The 14,334-nt window shown below is 45.9% G+C and overlaps 7 protein-coding genes across 7 annotated transcripts; 4 read left to right on the top strand and 3 right to left on the bottom strand.

Annotated features, from left to right (window-relative positions):
• Positions 1-12: 12 nt before the first annotated feature.
• C8R40DRAFT_1034928 (uncharacterized protein) lies at positions 13-1,845 on the bottom strand (the record flags this gene model as incomplete). The annotated part of the gene is made up of 8 exons (XM_046223465.1): positions 13-724; positions 788-843; positions 901-1,031; positions 1,082-1,172; positions 1,237-1,308; positions 1,364-1,451; positions 1,512-1,603; positions 1,651-1,845. The coding sequence occupies 8 exons, from the start codon at positions 1,843-1,845 to the stop codon at positions 13-15; spliced, it is 1,437 nt and encodes a 478-aa protein (XP_046090611.1).
• A 59-nt stretch (positions 1,846-1,904) lies between these two features.
• Positions 1,905-2,845, bottom strand: C8R40DRAFT_1082150 (translation protein SH3-like domain-containing protein). The gene is made up of 2 exons (XM_046227183.1): positions 2,275-2,845; positions 1,905-2,219 (listed from the first exon to the last, which is right to left on the bottom strand). The coding sequence occupies exon 1, from the start codon at positions 2,814-2,816 to the stop codon at positions 2,280-2,282; it is 537 nt and encodes a 178-aa protein (XP_046090610.1). The 5' UTR covers positions 2,817-2,845; the 3' UTR covers positions 1,905-2,219; positions 2,275-2,279.
• Positions 2,830-4,338, bottom strand: C8R40DRAFT_1082146 (uncharacterized protein). Its single transcript, XM_046227182.1, has 7 exons — positions 4,085-4,338; positions 3,826-4,025; positions 3,605-3,769; positions 3,448-3,554; positions 3,304-3,391; positions 3,129-3,253; positions 2,830-3,075 (listed from the first exon to the last, which is right to left on the bottom strand). Exons 2-7 carry the CDS (start codon positions 3,901-3,903, stop codon positions 3,054-3,056), a joined length of 585 nt encoding a protein of 194 aa, XP_046090609.1. The 5' UTR covers positions 3,904-4,025; positions 4,085-4,338; the 3' UTR covers positions 2,830-3,053.
• A 137-nt stretch (positions 4,339-4,475) lies between these two features.
• On the top strand, positions 4,476-7,761 carry C8R40DRAFT_1034282 (putative fungal-specific transcription factor; the record flags this gene model as incomplete). Its single annotated transcript, XM_046223416.1, has 8 exons — positions 4,476-4,594; positions 4,647-4,741; positions 4,798-4,813; positions 4,861-5,365; positions 5,417-5,658; positions 5,724-5,883; positions 5,933-6,998; positions 7,064-7,761. 8 exons carry the CDS (start codon positions 4,476-4,478, stop codon positions 7,759-7,761), a joined length of 2,901 nt encoding a protein of 966 aa, XP_046090608.1.
• A 364-nt stretch (positions 7,762-8,125) lies between these two features.
• C8R40DRAFT_1082141 (acyl-CoA dehydrogenase/oxidase) lies at positions 8,126-10,546 on the top strand. The gene is made up of 13 exons (XM_046227181.1): positions 8,126-8,282; positions 8,343-8,405; positions 8,470-8,655; positions 8,717-8,804; positions 8,855-8,956; positions 9,010-9,088; positions 9,148-9,400; positions 9,453-9,472; positions 9,540-9,661; positions 9,715-9,794; positions 9,853-9,903; positions 9,961-10,089; positions 10,155-10,546. The coding sequence occupies exons 1-13, from the start codon at positions 8,232-8,234 to the stop codon at positions 10,290-10,292; spliced, it is 1,362 nt and encodes a 453-aa protein (XP_046090607.1). The 5' UTR covers positions 8,126-8,231; the 3' UTR covers positions 10,293-10,546.
• On the top strand, positions 10,547-11,570 carry C8R40DRAFT_1244208 (uncharacterized protein). Its single transcript, XM_046233602.1, has 3 exons — positions 10,547-11,131; positions 11,178-11,319; positions 11,373-11,570. The coding sequence occupies exon 1, from the start codon at positions 10,569-10,571 to the stop codon at positions 11,085-11,087; it is 519 nt and encodes a 172-aa protein (XP_046090606.1). The 5' UTR covers positions 10,547-10,568; the 3' UTR covers positions 11,088-11,131; positions 11,178-11,319; positions 11,373-11,570.
• Positions 11,571-11,995: 425 nt separating this feature from the next.
• On the top strand, positions 11,996-14,029 carry C8R40DRAFT_1082138 (Sucrase/ferredoxin-like-domain-containing protein). The gene is made up of 7 exons (XM_046227180.1): positions 11,996-12,076; positions 12,129-12,253; positions 12,311-12,390; positions 12,446-12,860; positions 12,932-12,988; positions 13,096-13,313; positions 13,489-14,029. The coding sequence occupies exons 1-7, from the start codon at positions 12,054-12,056 to the stop codon at positions 13,651-13,653; spliced, it is 1,083 nt and encodes a 360-aa protein (XP_046090605.1). The 5' UTR covers positions 11,996-12,053; the 3' UTR covers positions 13,654-14,029.
• The last annotated feature ends 305 nt before the right edge of the window (positions 14,030-14,334 follow it).

Here is a 14,334-nt window from a genome sequence, read left to right as displayed (position 1 = left end):
TTGTCATCGACGTTAAAACGGTACAGGAACGGTTGTTTCCCCAATTGTACTACTATCTGCATCGAGTTCGGGGACAGGTCGACCAGTCGGAGTCTGTGGCGATGATAAGAAAGTTGAGTTTCGGGGTGTCGTGTCACCATTTGTATCCTCTTCAACATACGGTGAACGTCCATATGAAAAAGGTGATGTCCAGCTGAAGCTAGTTTGCTTCTGTGGCTGTGGCTGAATGAGTGTGGTGTCATTCAAATTAGAATTCTCAACCTGCGGCACATAATGAGAAGAAATGACTTCTTCAGTGCTATGCCGTGAGTTGGCCTCGTCGATAACGGAAAGTACGCTCCGAAGTTTAGATTCTGCTTTTCGGGAACTGTGGCCCGTACTTGCGGGTAGTGAATGACGGCGGATGGGCGTTGTAGGGGAAACGGAGCGAGGGGATGATGAGGCTGGAGAAGAAGGCACGTCTGCCCATGCAGAGGATTCGGAAGGGAATAAGACTGTGTTCGGATTCTGCGACCACGACGTACTGCTTGAAGCGGACGGGGGACCTTCCATATTTTCTAGCTCTGGAGTACGTGTTAACGGTGTCGTTGTTGACGAAGGTGCGCTAGGCATAATGGAGAGAGGAGGCAGGATACTGAATATTTGGTCTTCTGATTGGGGAGGACCGTAAGAATCGAATGGATCTGGAACGGATTGTAACATAGGCTCGATGACAGGGTCAGATCTGAAAGCAAAAAGACAAGACGTCAATGACAAGATACGGGAAAACTCAAGTAATGCGCCACACGCTTTCGAAGTGAACTTGTCATAAACATCCAAGGTCGAACGTACAACCAGACACATCTTTCCGCGGATACGACATGTAAGCTTCGAGGAGATAAACTGCAGCTAAAAACGAACCTTTCCCTGGACGACATCCCACACCTCCTCTTCATGCTCAACAATTTCTGCGTAATGCTCAACCTTAAGCTCGTCCAGTTCATCAACCTGACGTTGCAAAACAGCCAAAGCTTCTCTGAAACTTTGTAGATCTGTATGCTTCCTTACAAGTTATTGCTATAAGTCATTTGATATCGCTTACTTCGTTCCTTCCCATTCATATTGCGTTTCTCTGTGTGTCTAATGATTTCACTCTTTTCCTTCAACGCGCGCTCGTATGACAGGGATCGTTCCTACAGATATATTCGGCGATGTGAGAACGGGATGAATAGAATGATAGTGATGCTAGTAACGCACGGTGACGATAGTACGATAAGTTTCGAGGTGTTGCCTAAGAGGTTTCTCAAAATTTCTGTCCAGAGTTTCAGCCTAGTGAGCAGTTAGCAAAGTATAAGACATGGGTTCCAGTGTGGATTCGACAAACTAAAACATGCATATGGTTTCCAATTAAATGGTGAAGTCCTGAACCAGCCTGTAGACGAGTACCAGCCTCATACGAAGGACCCTTCAACCTGGTTTTGGGTTTTAACTCGTCAGTTAAGAGTAATGAAGAACTTCGATAGTCTACGCACGTACTACACCTTTCCATTGCATCTGCAAACTCAGCGGTAGCATTGGACACGGTTACGAGCGCTGCTCTATATGTTGCACAAGAGTTCATAAGCTAGCGATTTCGTTAGGATTGGAGCAAGTATAGCGAATGAAGCGGACCTGTTCATAAGCTTGAAGGCTAGCTTTTAAATCTGCCCGAGTAATGATCTTGGAAGGTCCATCAGCTCCGAAGTTCATACCAGAAACATTAGTTGTTTCTGAGAAAGTTGGAGAAGGACTGCGAGGCCCTGGTGATGAATTACGTCTGGAACCAAATGCAAGGACACGCAAAGAACGAGGACGGGTTGGTGCCATGGTGGAGAGAAACTGAAAAACGTCAAATGTCTCCCGCAGCCGGCTGCTTTTTCGGAAATCCCGACTCAAAGTAAATGTGCTTAGATATACAACTCGTTACAAAAAGTACTTTTGCAAGCTCATTATGATTCATATATTGATAGAGCTAAAGAGAGTAGCAGTACGACTGACAACAAAACTCGTAGGATTAGTCGCACAAGCCACGCATAGATTAGCAGCATTAAAATCCCGAACACAACCAGTCATATAAGCTATATTTCCCGAAGACTCTGAACGCGTGAAAGACAATAATTTCGGAGACGTCGAATAGCACCAAGATAGAATTATATGAACGTATCCGGAATTCAGTACGGTAATGTTCAGACCACCAATTGCTAAGAAGGATTTGACTTTTAGCATAGAGCTGTACTATTAGTGGACAAGTTTCACCTGTGTCATGCGATTGTTCCCTTCTTCGACCCAGCTAAAGCACTCATTTTCTCTGGCGAATGCCTCAAATAGAAAAGCTTTGCCCTCTTCATCCTTCCCTTCGGTGGTTTCTGGACCACTTTGATTGTCTTCACATGAGGCGAATTCACGAACAGTTGCATCTCCACACCCGTCCTCTGGATGACATTTCGCAGGACCATCGATGTGTCGATACCACGCCGCCTTATAGCGAGCACAACGCCTGTAAAGGCGAAAGGCGCATGCTCAAGCGTAACACCGACGATGGAGCCAGGATAAATCCGTTTCGCCGAGTGTCTGCCGAATAATTCTCGAAGCATAGTTTGTTTCTCCGGTGTTGTGAGATTTTTTTGGAGGTAGGGCATTAGCCCTTTGCCTTGGACGAGAGGCAGTGGAGGTGAAACGTAAGGTTCTGGGAGAATAATGGCCGTTTTGGAAAATGGATACGGTTTAGAAACCGTCTGAGCTGCAGTGGCCATCGTCCTGGTTAAGCTCTTGGACGTCCATCGGAAAATATTGAACATCGCGTCTAAGGAAGAAACTGGAAGGGGATTCATCGTTACGGCAGGCACTTGCTTAACAAGATATACTAATAAGAGTACACAGCGCTCTACATACAGAGTACTTTGAAACTTCAAATCGACGTCAACATGCAGCCCATAGAGACAGGAAGAGGTATTGAAATCATTAGGTGAAGTATATAATTTTGAGTCGACATGGCACAGAAAATAATAACACAAAAGTCCAGGTAGTTCCTGAGATCAATAACCTCGCCCACGACCTCTGTTTGTTAAGAATGAGTAGAATGCATAAGCCAGAGTGTCATGAAAACGCACCTTCCACGAGCCCTATATGGAGTATAACCACCGTTACCCCGATACCCGCCTCTGTAGCCACCTCGATAACCTCCACGTCCTCTCCCGCGGTTAAAGCCGGGAACATTTGTCCGTTTTGCGGTAACCTGCAGAGGTTGTAAGCACTGAACAAATGGCAAAGATATGCAATCCACACCTTGATCAATCGGCCGTGTAACAGTGAGTTATCCATTGTTAACGCAGCATCAATGTGTTCTGGTTCGGCGAATTCCACGTATGCATATCTAGAGACAGAGAACGATTAGATGAGGAAAATATTGAACGAGAGCTATACACGCACCCTTTAGGATGTCCCGTGAACTTGTCGCAAAGTATCGTTACTCGATTGATTGTCCCGCAAGCCTGAAAGTGTCCTTGGATATCTTCTGGCGTGGCGCTGTAGTCGACCTGCACAAGGACGGTTAACTGACGTTCTTCCCAAGTCGAAAGTCACTGACATTCCCCACATAAACACTCCTCCCATCTGCAGCGGCCTTGTCTTCCTCGGTATCCATGGGCATACTAGCGTCCTGTTGCCCGGTCTCTGCTGCAGCTTGAAGCTCTCGTAATTTTTTCGCTTCCATTTCCATCTCTGCAACCCTCTGTTTCATGAGCAGGATTTCCTGTAAACTCCCCGTTCATTCCATTTACAAAAAGAAAAATTAATGATTCAGCTGACCTTGTCTGCTTCCTCGCCATCATCAATTATCGCCTCCTCTGCTCCAATAGTCGGTTGAGTCGCTTCAACTTCGGCCATAATGGCAACTATGAAAAAAGCGTTGCACAACTTGCCGGCCAATTGGATGGTGACACAGCCACTTTGAATGACGTAATGTTACCTTCGACATTACGGTTACGGTAAAAAATCTCCTCTCAAATCTTACAACACAAGAAGACTGTGAGTACTACTTATAAGTAGCGGACGAGCAGACCTATACCGAATATCATTTCAACTTTTCCTGTCTCGTTCGATGTCCATGAATCTGTAGTGTATTTGAATTCGCATTAGAATCCATGGTTTTAGAGGAGCCCATCGGAGCCCATCGATTGCTCTTAATCGCCTTTAGCTCGCCCGAGCGTTAACCTCCGATGACTTTTTCCCTCCTTCCTCCCGACCGGTGACTGGGAAATGGATGTCAAAGCATAGCCTTGAAAGAGTACATACCTCAAATTAAATGACTGGAAAAGAACTGGCCCGATATAAGCGCTCACAGCCTCTTCAGGTTATCGAGAAATCAGCCCATCGGCCCGATAATAGTGCTTGTCTTTCTTGTATTTTCACTTATAGTCTCTCCCCTTATGGCCAAAGGCAGCAACGACTCTTCTCCCATGGCCCAACAGTCGAAGAAGAAACGGAACGACGACGAAACTAACGCTGCTCCTGATGGCGGCCAGAAACCTGTCCAGTTACAACGAAGAAGAGTATGGAGAGCTTGCGAATGTTGTCGGTACGTGGCCAAAAGTTCTTTCGTCCAGTTCAAGACTCGAATTGGTCTGCAGAAGGAAAAAGATTAAATGTGATGGATGCGAGCCTACTTGTTCTCAGTGTGCATCTTCAGGTTCGCAGTGCACTTGGTTACAAACTAAAGATCGAGGTACGTGGTCCTTCTTCCTTGGATTGGCTTCTCTCACATATATTTGACGCTCAAAGCTGCGCTCAGTAGACAGTGAGTTTTACTGTCTGTCATCTAGACTTGTCTGACCATGACGCTAGTTATGTTCAAGAACTTGAAGCTAGGTTACTTCATATGGAATCAATATTCTCTCAGATCGCACCCGTTCTCGAGCAATTCGGGATAAACGGCGGTGATGCTGTCAACACATCCTCTGTGAATGGCACTGTTTCTCTTCCACCCGAAATTGCAGCCCCTGCCTCGGAAATCCTTCGGTCTATTGCACCACGGGACACTCAACAATCGACTTCTATTCCCATCAAAGTGGAAGACGATGTCAGCGAATCTCTTGGCCAGCTTGCTTTGGACGAGTATGGCCACATGCGGTGGATAGGTGGATCGTCGACTATGTCGCTCATTCAGTCTTTCAAAGCCCTGACAACGTCTCCTCTCCACCGCATATCACCTATGGAGGAGGACCCGTTAGCTCCGTATCCGAGTGCCAATAAACTATATTTCCCAGCCTCAGTCTTCTTTGGCAAAGTTCGTGCACTCCCCGGTCCAGAGGAAGTCGAATATCCCGAGCGAGATTTGGCTGATAAACTGGTGTGTAATATGGTTCTACAAAGGCTTTCCGATGATTCAATACATCTTCAGGTCAATACATATTTTTCACGATTCCACTTCTTAATGCCGGTCGTCGACAAACCAAGCTTCTTAAAACAGTATCACAATATCATGGACAACCAGCAGAATCATTCCCTCGTCCAAAGCGAAACTGCTTTCATTTCGCTCATCTTTGCTGTGTTCGCTTGCGCAGCAAATCTTGTCCAGGACGATAGACTTTCTATGAGTGGCCGGACGGACGAGGGTGGGATGGGAATGGTTTATTATGAACGGTATGTACATACCGTTTGCATATAATGGTTAGACACATTCTGGATCGTGACTGACCTTTCCAAAGCTCTCTCATTCTTCAGTATATCAGTCATGCGAATACCCAAACCGCTCATGTCCAATGCTTCATTCTTCTTTCATCATTCCTTTGCTCCGTAAATTGCTTACCACAAGCTTGGATTCTGGTCGGACAGGCAGTTCGGACCGGTCAAGATCTTGGCCTTCATGTGAGTGTCTTCTTATTAGTGTTTGAATGCGTATTGACGCGCTGTTCAGCGATCACCACGCAGGCTCGTCCTCTCCTCTATCGAAATAGAAACACGCCGCAAGATCTGGTGGGGCGTCTACACTCTTGATCGCATGCTTGCGGTAGCTCTTGGTCGCCCCCTTGGCATCAACGATTCCGATTGTGATGTTGAATACCCGATAGATGTTGACGATGACAACCTGCAAGAATACTTCAGCGGTTCGCTCATGACCAACAACACCACATCTCTCATGACCGGGATCATCGCGCTCATCAAACTCTACCAGATCGGAGGAAGAGTTCTTCGGGATGTTTACGCTATTGAAAACTGCAAGGATAACCTTGAGCCAGAGAGGAAGGCGGAGTTACAGCGGACGGTGGAAGTTCTTGACAATGAGCTGACTCAGTGGTGCGATGATCTGCCGCCTGTCTTTAAATCTCAGCCCACCACCGACGAGCAAGTATCAATGGGTGCAGTGCTTTGCAGTCACTATTATTCCGTACTTACCACACTTCACCGTAATATGCTTCCCGTCAAGCGAGATCAGCCTGTCGCTGCCAAATCTACTGCAAAAGCCGTATCCTCTGCTCGCTCATGCATTCGCCTGGCGCCGTCCATGAAGAATGTAGTACCTCCATCCCATCATCTGGCTTTTTTCATACAGCACTTATTCAGCTCTGCCGTGATCCTCCTGCTTTATGCCATGCATTCTACTGAACCGAGGGCTGCTTCCGCTGCCATGGAGGAAGCCAAGAGTACCCTATCGGCACTGGAATCTTGGGAGGGCCAGTGGCCTGGAGCACGCAAATGCAGAGAGCTATTGCTTGAGCTTACGAGCACAGCGACAGAGGCAATTACACAGGCTCAAGCAGACCAGCAGAAGCAAACAAGTGAATCTGGTATTCCTATATCAGTAGCTCCAGTAATGACTTCCCCTGCCATGCACGAGCGGCAGCGCTCCCTGTCAGGAGCAAGTCCAAGTTCCGTTGCTGGGAGAGCACTCAAAGGCGTTGGTCGAACACGCAGGACTCAATCTCGAGAATCAGGGACTACCTCTAGACGCATGGCTGCCGTTTCTCCCTATAGGGTTGACAGTAAGTGATTCTTCCCATGCAAATTCTTCTAGGTGTCCTGATCATTAATCTTATGTTCGCAATAGCAACAGCCCGAGCACGATCAACTTCTCGTAGACGAGGTTTTGATGAAGAAATTGAACGTGTCGGAAGTTCAATGGGCCCTTATTTCCATAGCCTTTCTAGTCCAACAAATGGAAGTTCACATAGCTCTCCGGCATCAGTGAACATCCCTTCCCCGATAACCAACGTACCTGAAGGACAGGAATCGAGTCCTACCCTCGCATCTGCGCACACTTTCAATTACGGTTCCCCGAGGCTGTCTGCTGGTCAAATACCGTCTCCACGATATGACTCATATGATTTCGGACTCTCAAATAATCTCAACAATTACCAGGGTCCCGCTCAACCGCAATGGAATGGTCAACAGGCAGGGGTTGATATCTATTCTGCTGAGAATCTGTATGGGTCTTCGAATGGCGTTTACCCGTCCCCATTGGAAAACTACCCGGTCTTTGAAACCACCGGCACGCACGAGATGCATAACGGAATGAACAGGCTGTCTACCACTCCCCCTACTTCATCGTTCAATGCATCTGGCTTGCCGTTCCGCGGGTTAGAGTTCATCCGTAACTACAGTCCTGGTGGGTATCTCGCTGGCGACAATTTCATGGGCGAACCAGAATCTCTTTGGCAGAGTTATGATCCACTTTCGTTCAATGTAAATCCTGATCTTCCATTTACTTTAGGTGATCCTGATGTACATGGCACTGGCACCAACTAATAAATAGTGCCATAGTCGTACACTAATAGTTTGTTTTTGTGGTCAAATATTTCATGACGTTTCTGACTGTTGCTATGAATTTTCTTACTTTATGTTGTGTTATTTCACCTTATGAAGAAGCACTGTTAGGCATGTACCATTACTCCGGCCTATGTATAAATCGTTTCCATTCTGTATCCTTACTTCTCTACGAATACTACACGAACGTTCTCTGCGTATTATACTAAACTACCTTGCATGCTTCTCTGTACAATAATCTTCCGAGCAGTGGTTTCTGTACGGTATTAGTGTCACTGTGAACATGTATATACATACATGATAATTCTGTACCTTTAACTTGGCAAATGCAAGTGTTTCCCGGATCGGCTTCGGGTTCTCGCTATCGCCGGTTGTAGAGTGACCCGAGGTCCCGAGCGCACTCTTCGGAATCTTCCAAATTGAAACTCTTTAACACTCTTCAATATTGAACAATGTCAGACCATCCAGTCGTCGAATGGACTTCCAAGGCTTCATGGGCTATGGTATGCGTGCTTTTTTGTTTTGTGCAATCCAAATCTGACGGTGCCTCTTAATATGGGTAGGTAGAGGACAAGTTTTCGCCATACGCGAAAGAAACATTGGCGAGACTTATCAAGTTCATGGAAGCAAGTCTGGCCACCATCTCAAGGTGTAAAGAAAGCACTGCTTATACATATTCATCACACACAGGATGACATTCTTCCTGCAATCAGGGTTGCACATGCTCAATTACCTGATGATCCTAATACGAGGTGGAAGACCGTCATACCTATCATCGAAGAGCTGAAAGTCAAGGCGAAGAAGCTGGGCTTGTGGAATCTATTCTTAAGCAAAGCACACTATCCGGAATTCGGAGTACCTCTCACTAACTTGGAGGTAACGTATAGCCAGTTCGTGTTGGTATTGATGCCTTAAACATGGTCACTTCATGTAACAGTACGCGGTTATGGCCGAAATTCTGGGTAGAGGAGGTCATTTTGCTCCCCAGGCGGTCAATTGCTCTGCTCCAGATACCGGTAACATGGGTACGCAGGCTTCCTAATAATGATAATTCAATCATAATACCTGTTTACAGAGGTGTTGGCAAGGTACGCTAATCGAGAACAACAGCAGAAGTGGCTCATACCGCTGTTGAATGGAGAGATTCGTTCGGCCTTTGCGATGACTGAGAAGCATGGTACAGCTCGTTTGTATGTGACTTCACTCGACCGGACACTAATACATTCATAGTTGCGTCTTCGGATGCTACAAACATCCGGACATCATTGAGAAGAGAAGGAGATGAGATTGTGATCAATGGACACAAGTGGTATGTGTTATCTCAGTCCAAGATTGTCAAAATTTGCTCATGCATTGTTCATCTATCAGGTGGATTTCTGGCGCTGGCGATCCTCGCTGTAAAGTTCATCTGGTACTCGGAAAGAGCGACCCAGGAAACAAAAGCGCGTATCACCAACAAAGTATTGTCCTTGTTCCCGCAGATACACCCGGTGTGAAAATTATCAGACCCATGAAAGTTTTCGGGTATGATGACGCGCCGGAAGGTCACTGCGAAATTATCTATGATAACGTCCGAGTCCCAATGAGCAACCTTGTGTTAGGCTGGGGCAAAGGATTTGAGGTATACTCTCATTCTTTCGAGCTTTCTCAGCATTGTTTTATCCATGTTGTAGATTATTCAAGGTCGGCTTGGGTAATTTGCGTTTCATCGTTTCATTCCTTCGTTAACCATTGCTCATTCTTTTCCTGCTCATACATAGTCCTGGTCGTATTCACCATTGCATGCGATCAATCGGTGCTGCGCAGAATGCCTTAGACACCATGTTGCAACGTGTTACAGATCCCGCGAAGAAGACATTTGGGAAGTTCCTCTACGAACATGGTCAGTAAGCGATGAACTCAGTCGTATTTCGATGGTTGATTGTCCGAGTCTAGGCACCGTGGTCGCGGACATTGCGAAGTCCAGAGCAGAAATTGAAGGCGCGCGTTTGCTTGTGCTAAGTGCTGCGTTGCAAGTGAGTAACGCGAAATCGTCAGTGTCTTGGAAATATGAACAAGTTGCTGTGTATTCAGATTGACAGAGTCAAAGCGAAAGGTGCATTGAAGGAAATTGGAATAGCCAAAGTGGGTACAACGTTTTCATGAATTTGCTCGATGTCCATTTATAAATCTGTTTTTCAGTTTGTCGTTCCCAGCATGGCGCTTGAAGTGATTGATCGAGCGATGCAGTCGTTTGGTGCGGAAGGCCTCTCGCAAGATCAGGAGCTTGCGTCAGCATGGGCTGGGTTGAGAACGCTCAGAATCGCTGACGTACGAACATCTTTTACCTGTGATGCACGCTAGATAGGCTAATTCGTCTCTTAATCGAAATGTAGGGACCTGATGCAGTGCACATTCAGCAAGTTGGGCTAAAAGAACTGAAACGGGCACCGGCACTCGTACAGAAGAGTGTAGAAATTAAGAAGAAACAGGCGTTACTAATGGAAAAAGCCGGTCTTAAAGCGCATCTTTAAGTAGAAGAATAAGAGGTGGAGGAAATGCATTACAAGGTTTTTTCGAATATTTCTGTCTATTTCTGTACTTTATTACTTCTACATCACCTTGCTTTGTGAAGGTCCTTGCACTCTTGTTTACCTTCCTTCTCCCTCTTTTAATTTCTACAACATGTAAATCTAGTAACCCATTGGCAAGCAGGGGGGCAGTCAATACTAAAGTATTTAACTGTATGCTTGACTCTGCATTAACAAACAAAAAGTGGCTGTGCAATATACTCTTCCTTCCAAAAAGTCATGGTGTTTCTGACAACTCCTTCGCGACAATTCGCGTCCTGCTTCGGCCGTGTCTGGAAACTCCAATGGAGACGTCATTCGTCATCACAAGGCAGAAAACCACCTGCTCCTCATGCTCTTTCGCCTCAAAAGATGCGGGCCCTTATCTCGTTGTACCACCAATCCGAGACATTCATCACGCCAGAGAATCTTTCAGAACGCATAGACCAGGCTTTCACTGGAGAAAAAACAGGAAATTTGGCCTTCAGGTCCCAACCTGGTATTGATACCCTTTCTACGTTCTACAACCAGGCAAAGTTGGCGCCCAAATTCAGTGAATGGGATCGTGAAAAAATGGGGTTTGGATATGGAGTATGGAGTCAGGCAACGTATTCTAGGAGAGAGTGGAAAGTCATCGAGGCTTTGTATGGGGTGGATGCGAGTGGTTCTCTAGAGCCGTTGCCTGGTTTGGAAGCACTGGAAGAAGGGGACGAGGGAAATATCGGGCTTCCGCCTAGAGAAGTTGTCGTCGATGAATGAGTGGATATTTAAAGGGCCGTAGCCATTTTTCGAAAAGATTTCAGGTATGACCAAGAGTCTTTGGGAATATTGAGTACTCATTAGTCGAAGCATAGTGACCTTCCACATATTTCATCGCTATTTACGAACATGTTGCGAGCAAGCTTCAAATCGTTTTATTCTACCCATCGCCCCCTTCAATCTTTTATCTTGCCAGCATTTTGAGAACAATCCCTAAAGGTCAACATGTAGAGTAACCTTTGTCTTATTTCCCGCCTACAATACAGAGACCAACCCCAAACTCAGTAGCATTCAGAATATGCACTAAACTAGGCAACATGAACGACCCAAAACTCAACACTTACATCATTGTGGAAGCTGAAGGGACTTTCATCTCGATCAAGGCCTCACCGGTCACCGGCAAAGCTTTTGCTGCTAGACAAAGAGTGATTGCAGTCAACATGATTGCATGAGGTGCATTTCAGATCAAATATATGTAGTCAATCATTGCTTGTCTACGATCTTTAATATATGCACTTGTCTTCTCAAAGGCAATCGGTCTGTGTTGTCCAAGTAAAAGTTGTGCCGAATGCAACAAACTCAAAATGATAAAGAATTTATGTAGTTAGCGCCGTATGTATCTCAGGATTCCACAGACCGGGAGGACAACCACCTAACCCGAGTCCGCGGAAAGGTGCTCCAGCTACTACTACGATCCACCAGGGTGATAACCTTTTGCGCGGCTGAAAACGTTTTCAAACTTTCTTCTTCGCAAATGTGTGCTTAGCCTTGTTTAGCTGAACTTTAAGTTTTTGAAGGAGCAAGTCTTAGAAGAGTGATGATGAGACGAAGGCATTCATGTCCCCATTTGGAAGCTATACAGATAACAACATAAAAGCAAGTGGCGTGATTTTATCAGATTGCTGGCTGTTTGACATACGTTCATCTTATCAGATAATTTTTTCGAAAAGAAGAAAGCCTCGCGGTATGACTATAAATTCAAATGACCTGTAAGAAACTCCTACAATTCTGATTCTTCATTTCGCTAATGTTCAGCCTCAGACACCTCAAAAACTCCATTTTCGGCGCTGGTCTTACTCTTGAGGCTCTACAAACACAACTGGACTCTGTTTCCGTTCCGTATACGGATGTAGACTGTAGAACGTGCCCGAACCCCTGTGATGAAGGTGAGTATGCAATCCAGCATTATCTGCAGCCTTTCTGACCCACGATTTCGCTTACAGGTCACGAATCGTATCCAAACAAATTCAGTGTTGACATGGAGTCCACAATGTTCGGCAGTGTGAAACCATATCACCGACAGGTCCGTATCGCCAACCTAGCCTCTCTGAAGTTCTTGCAAACCCTCACCACTACAGATTGTCATTTCCACCGGCAAAATGGATTGGGACCGAGAAATCACGTCTACGAAAAATTCTCTCGCCGCTCACGTCCAGCACGTTATTCATAATACCCCTATGTCTGTTTCACCCTCAGGTGCAGAGATAAAGAGCAAACGTGTCAACCATGTCTCCGGCGTGTTCAACTCTTCTGACTCCAACAAGCTTTCAATATTGAACGGCAGTCATCATACAATCAGCGACAACCCCGAGTATGAAACTGTTCTTGTCTTCCCTGACTACATAATGGTCACTGAGGTTCCTCGTTCCCTGGACGGAGCCAAGGCTCTCTGGGATGCAGCTCTCGCACCCAGTGTCTCTATCCTACCTCCCGTGCACGAAAAAGGCAACCTCAGTAGCTGGATAATTCCGTACTCTTGCGTGATTCTGTTGTGTATGTACCCTCCCATATCATCTTTCTCTGCCCCTATCAGATAATTCTATCGCTGATATTGATACCCCTAGGTTCGCACAAACGACGCGACAATAGGTGCCACATTGCTGCGGCACAATTGGGCCAGGGTACGTCTTTTTCCATCCTGTTGACACTTTCTTCTCACTTTCTTTTCTCTATTCCCATCACACCCCATCTGGTTTTGTATTCCAATCGGTGTCATAATTCAATATAGCATTTACCCATTCATTGGAAGACCATGGCTGGACAGTAGACACGGAAATTGAACACCCATTGCATACGATGGGTCCTCCTCTAGAAAAACTCCAGGGCACAGAAGCGGAGAATGAGGAGTGTACAACGAGACAATTCCAAGAGATTGCATCGGAAAAGCGAGCTCTCATCCTGCGCAACTCTCACACCGGAGGCCACCGCTACGCCGGTAATTGTATAGTGAGTCTCGCCTTTTAGTATGATGTTTATCACTTCTTTCGGCCGAATCCGATGCTTCAAACAGTTGCTTTGATTGGAATCGCGTTCCAACGTGTGGCAGCTTCGTTTCTCCATTCTCAGACATTTCTCGACGTACATTATTCAGCTCACCCACCAAACTCCACTTACTTTCTAGATTTACACGCCCCAAGGCTCGGGTGTCTGGTATGGACGAGTATCCACGCACGAAGTTGAATCCATTGTCTCCCAAACGCTGGAAGAAGGGCTGGTCCTCCCACCATTGCTCCGAGGAGGAATGAACATCTCACGACCCGGATGCATGTCGCTCAACGATTGGTAGAGCTTCTGGCTACTGATAGATCCTTGGTGGGGCCTGTGAGCTCGATGGAATTTCAGATTCGGACCGGCGAAATTTTCTGCGTTCCTGAAGGTTAAAAACCGAGCACGGATTGTGTTACCTAGCATCGATTTCGGTTTCGGAAACGACGGGAATATCCGTATGTAGACGGTTCAGACCCTTTGTGTGCTTCTATATGTCGCGGAAGGTTAAAGGTAAAGTTATGGGTAATCGTTTAATGTGTAGCTTTTAAAATATAGCTGATAGCTTCCCGATAATGTTTTATAGTACTGTACTTTTATCGTTTTCTTTCATTCAATCCTAGATTTATGTCCTTGGTATCGCCGACACTTTCCAATCGCATGCTCTAGATTATGGTGAGTTACTATCTATGTATCTACAAGTATAATACGCAATATATATCGATGTTGTTGCCTGAAGATGTTTCGAGATAATCTAAGTGAAAGCTTGCCTGGAAGAATGGCAGGCTGCTTAGGTATAACATGATTCTTTTTCTTTTGCTCTTCGATAAGTTGATATCAGCGAAGATGCAAGCAATGGTTTGAGATGTTTTGAACTTCACTGATCACCATGTTATGGATTCGCACGAGCCTGGCACGATTCAGAAAGGTTACAGGAGGTTACAGGTTCATTCCACAAAGCGTAACTTGACAGTACAAGAGG

The sequence above is a fragment of the Lentinula edodes genome, assembly GCF_021015755.1.
Source record: "Lentinula edodes strain Le(Bin) 0899 ss11 chromosome Unknown C8R40scaffold_3, whole genome shotgun sequence".
Lineage (NCBI taxonomy): Eukaryota > Fungi > Basidiomycota > Agaricomycetes > Agaricales > Omphalotaceae > Lentinula > Lentinula edodes.
Note: the sequence above shows the minus strand (reverse complement) of the source record. Positions and strands in the feature narration are given on the sequence as shown.

Excerpts from the sequence above, each read along its gene's own strand:
- C8R40DRAFT_1244208 (XM_046233602.1), top strand. The coding sequence starts at position 10,569 with ATGGTGTTTCTGACAACTCCTTCGCGACAATTCGCGTCCTGCTTCGGC.
- C8R40DRAFT_1082138 (XM_046227180.1), top strand. The coding sequence starts at position 12,054 with ATGACTATAAATTCAAATGACCT. Across the intron at positions 12,254-12,310 it reads CCCGAACCCCTGTGATGAAG|GTCACGAATCGTATCCAAAC; the intron begins GTGAGTATGCAA and ends TTTCGCTTACAG. Across the intron at positions 12,989-13,095 it reads TGCGGCACAATTGGGCCAGG|CATTTACCCATTCATTGGAA; the intron begins GTACGTCTTTTT and ends AATTCAATATAG.
- C8R40DRAFT_1082141 (XM_046227181.1), top strand. The coding sequence starts at position 8,232 with ATGTCAGACCATCCAGTCGTCGAATGGACTTCCAAGGCTTCATGGGCT. Across the intron at positions 8,957-9,009 it reads TGCGATGACTGAGAAGCATG|TTGCGTCTTCGGATGCTACA; the intron begins GTACAGCTCGTT and ends ATACATTCATAG. Across the intron at positions 9,904-9,960 it reads AGGAAATTGGAATAGCCAAA|TTTGTCGTTCCCAGCATGGC; the intron begins GTGGGTACAACG and ends TCTGTTTTTCAG.
- C8R40DRAFT_1082146 (XM_046227182.1), bottom strand. The coding sequence starts at position 3,903 with ATGGCCGAAGTTGAAGCGACTCAACCGACTATTGGAGCAGAGGAGGCG. Across the intron at positions 3,770-3,825 it reads ATGGCGAGGAAGCAGACAAG|GAAATCCTGCTCATGAAACA; the intron begins GTCAGCTGAATC and ends GGGAGTTTACAG. Across the intron at positions 3,392-3,447 it reads TTCACGGGACATCCTAAAGG|ATATGCATACGTGGAATTCG; the intron begins GTGCGTGTATAG and ends CTCTGTCTCTAG.
- C8R40DRAFT_1082150 (XM_046227183.1), bottom strand. The coding sequence starts at position 2,816 with ATGTTCAATATTTTCCGATGGACGTCCAAGAGCTTAACCAGGACGATG.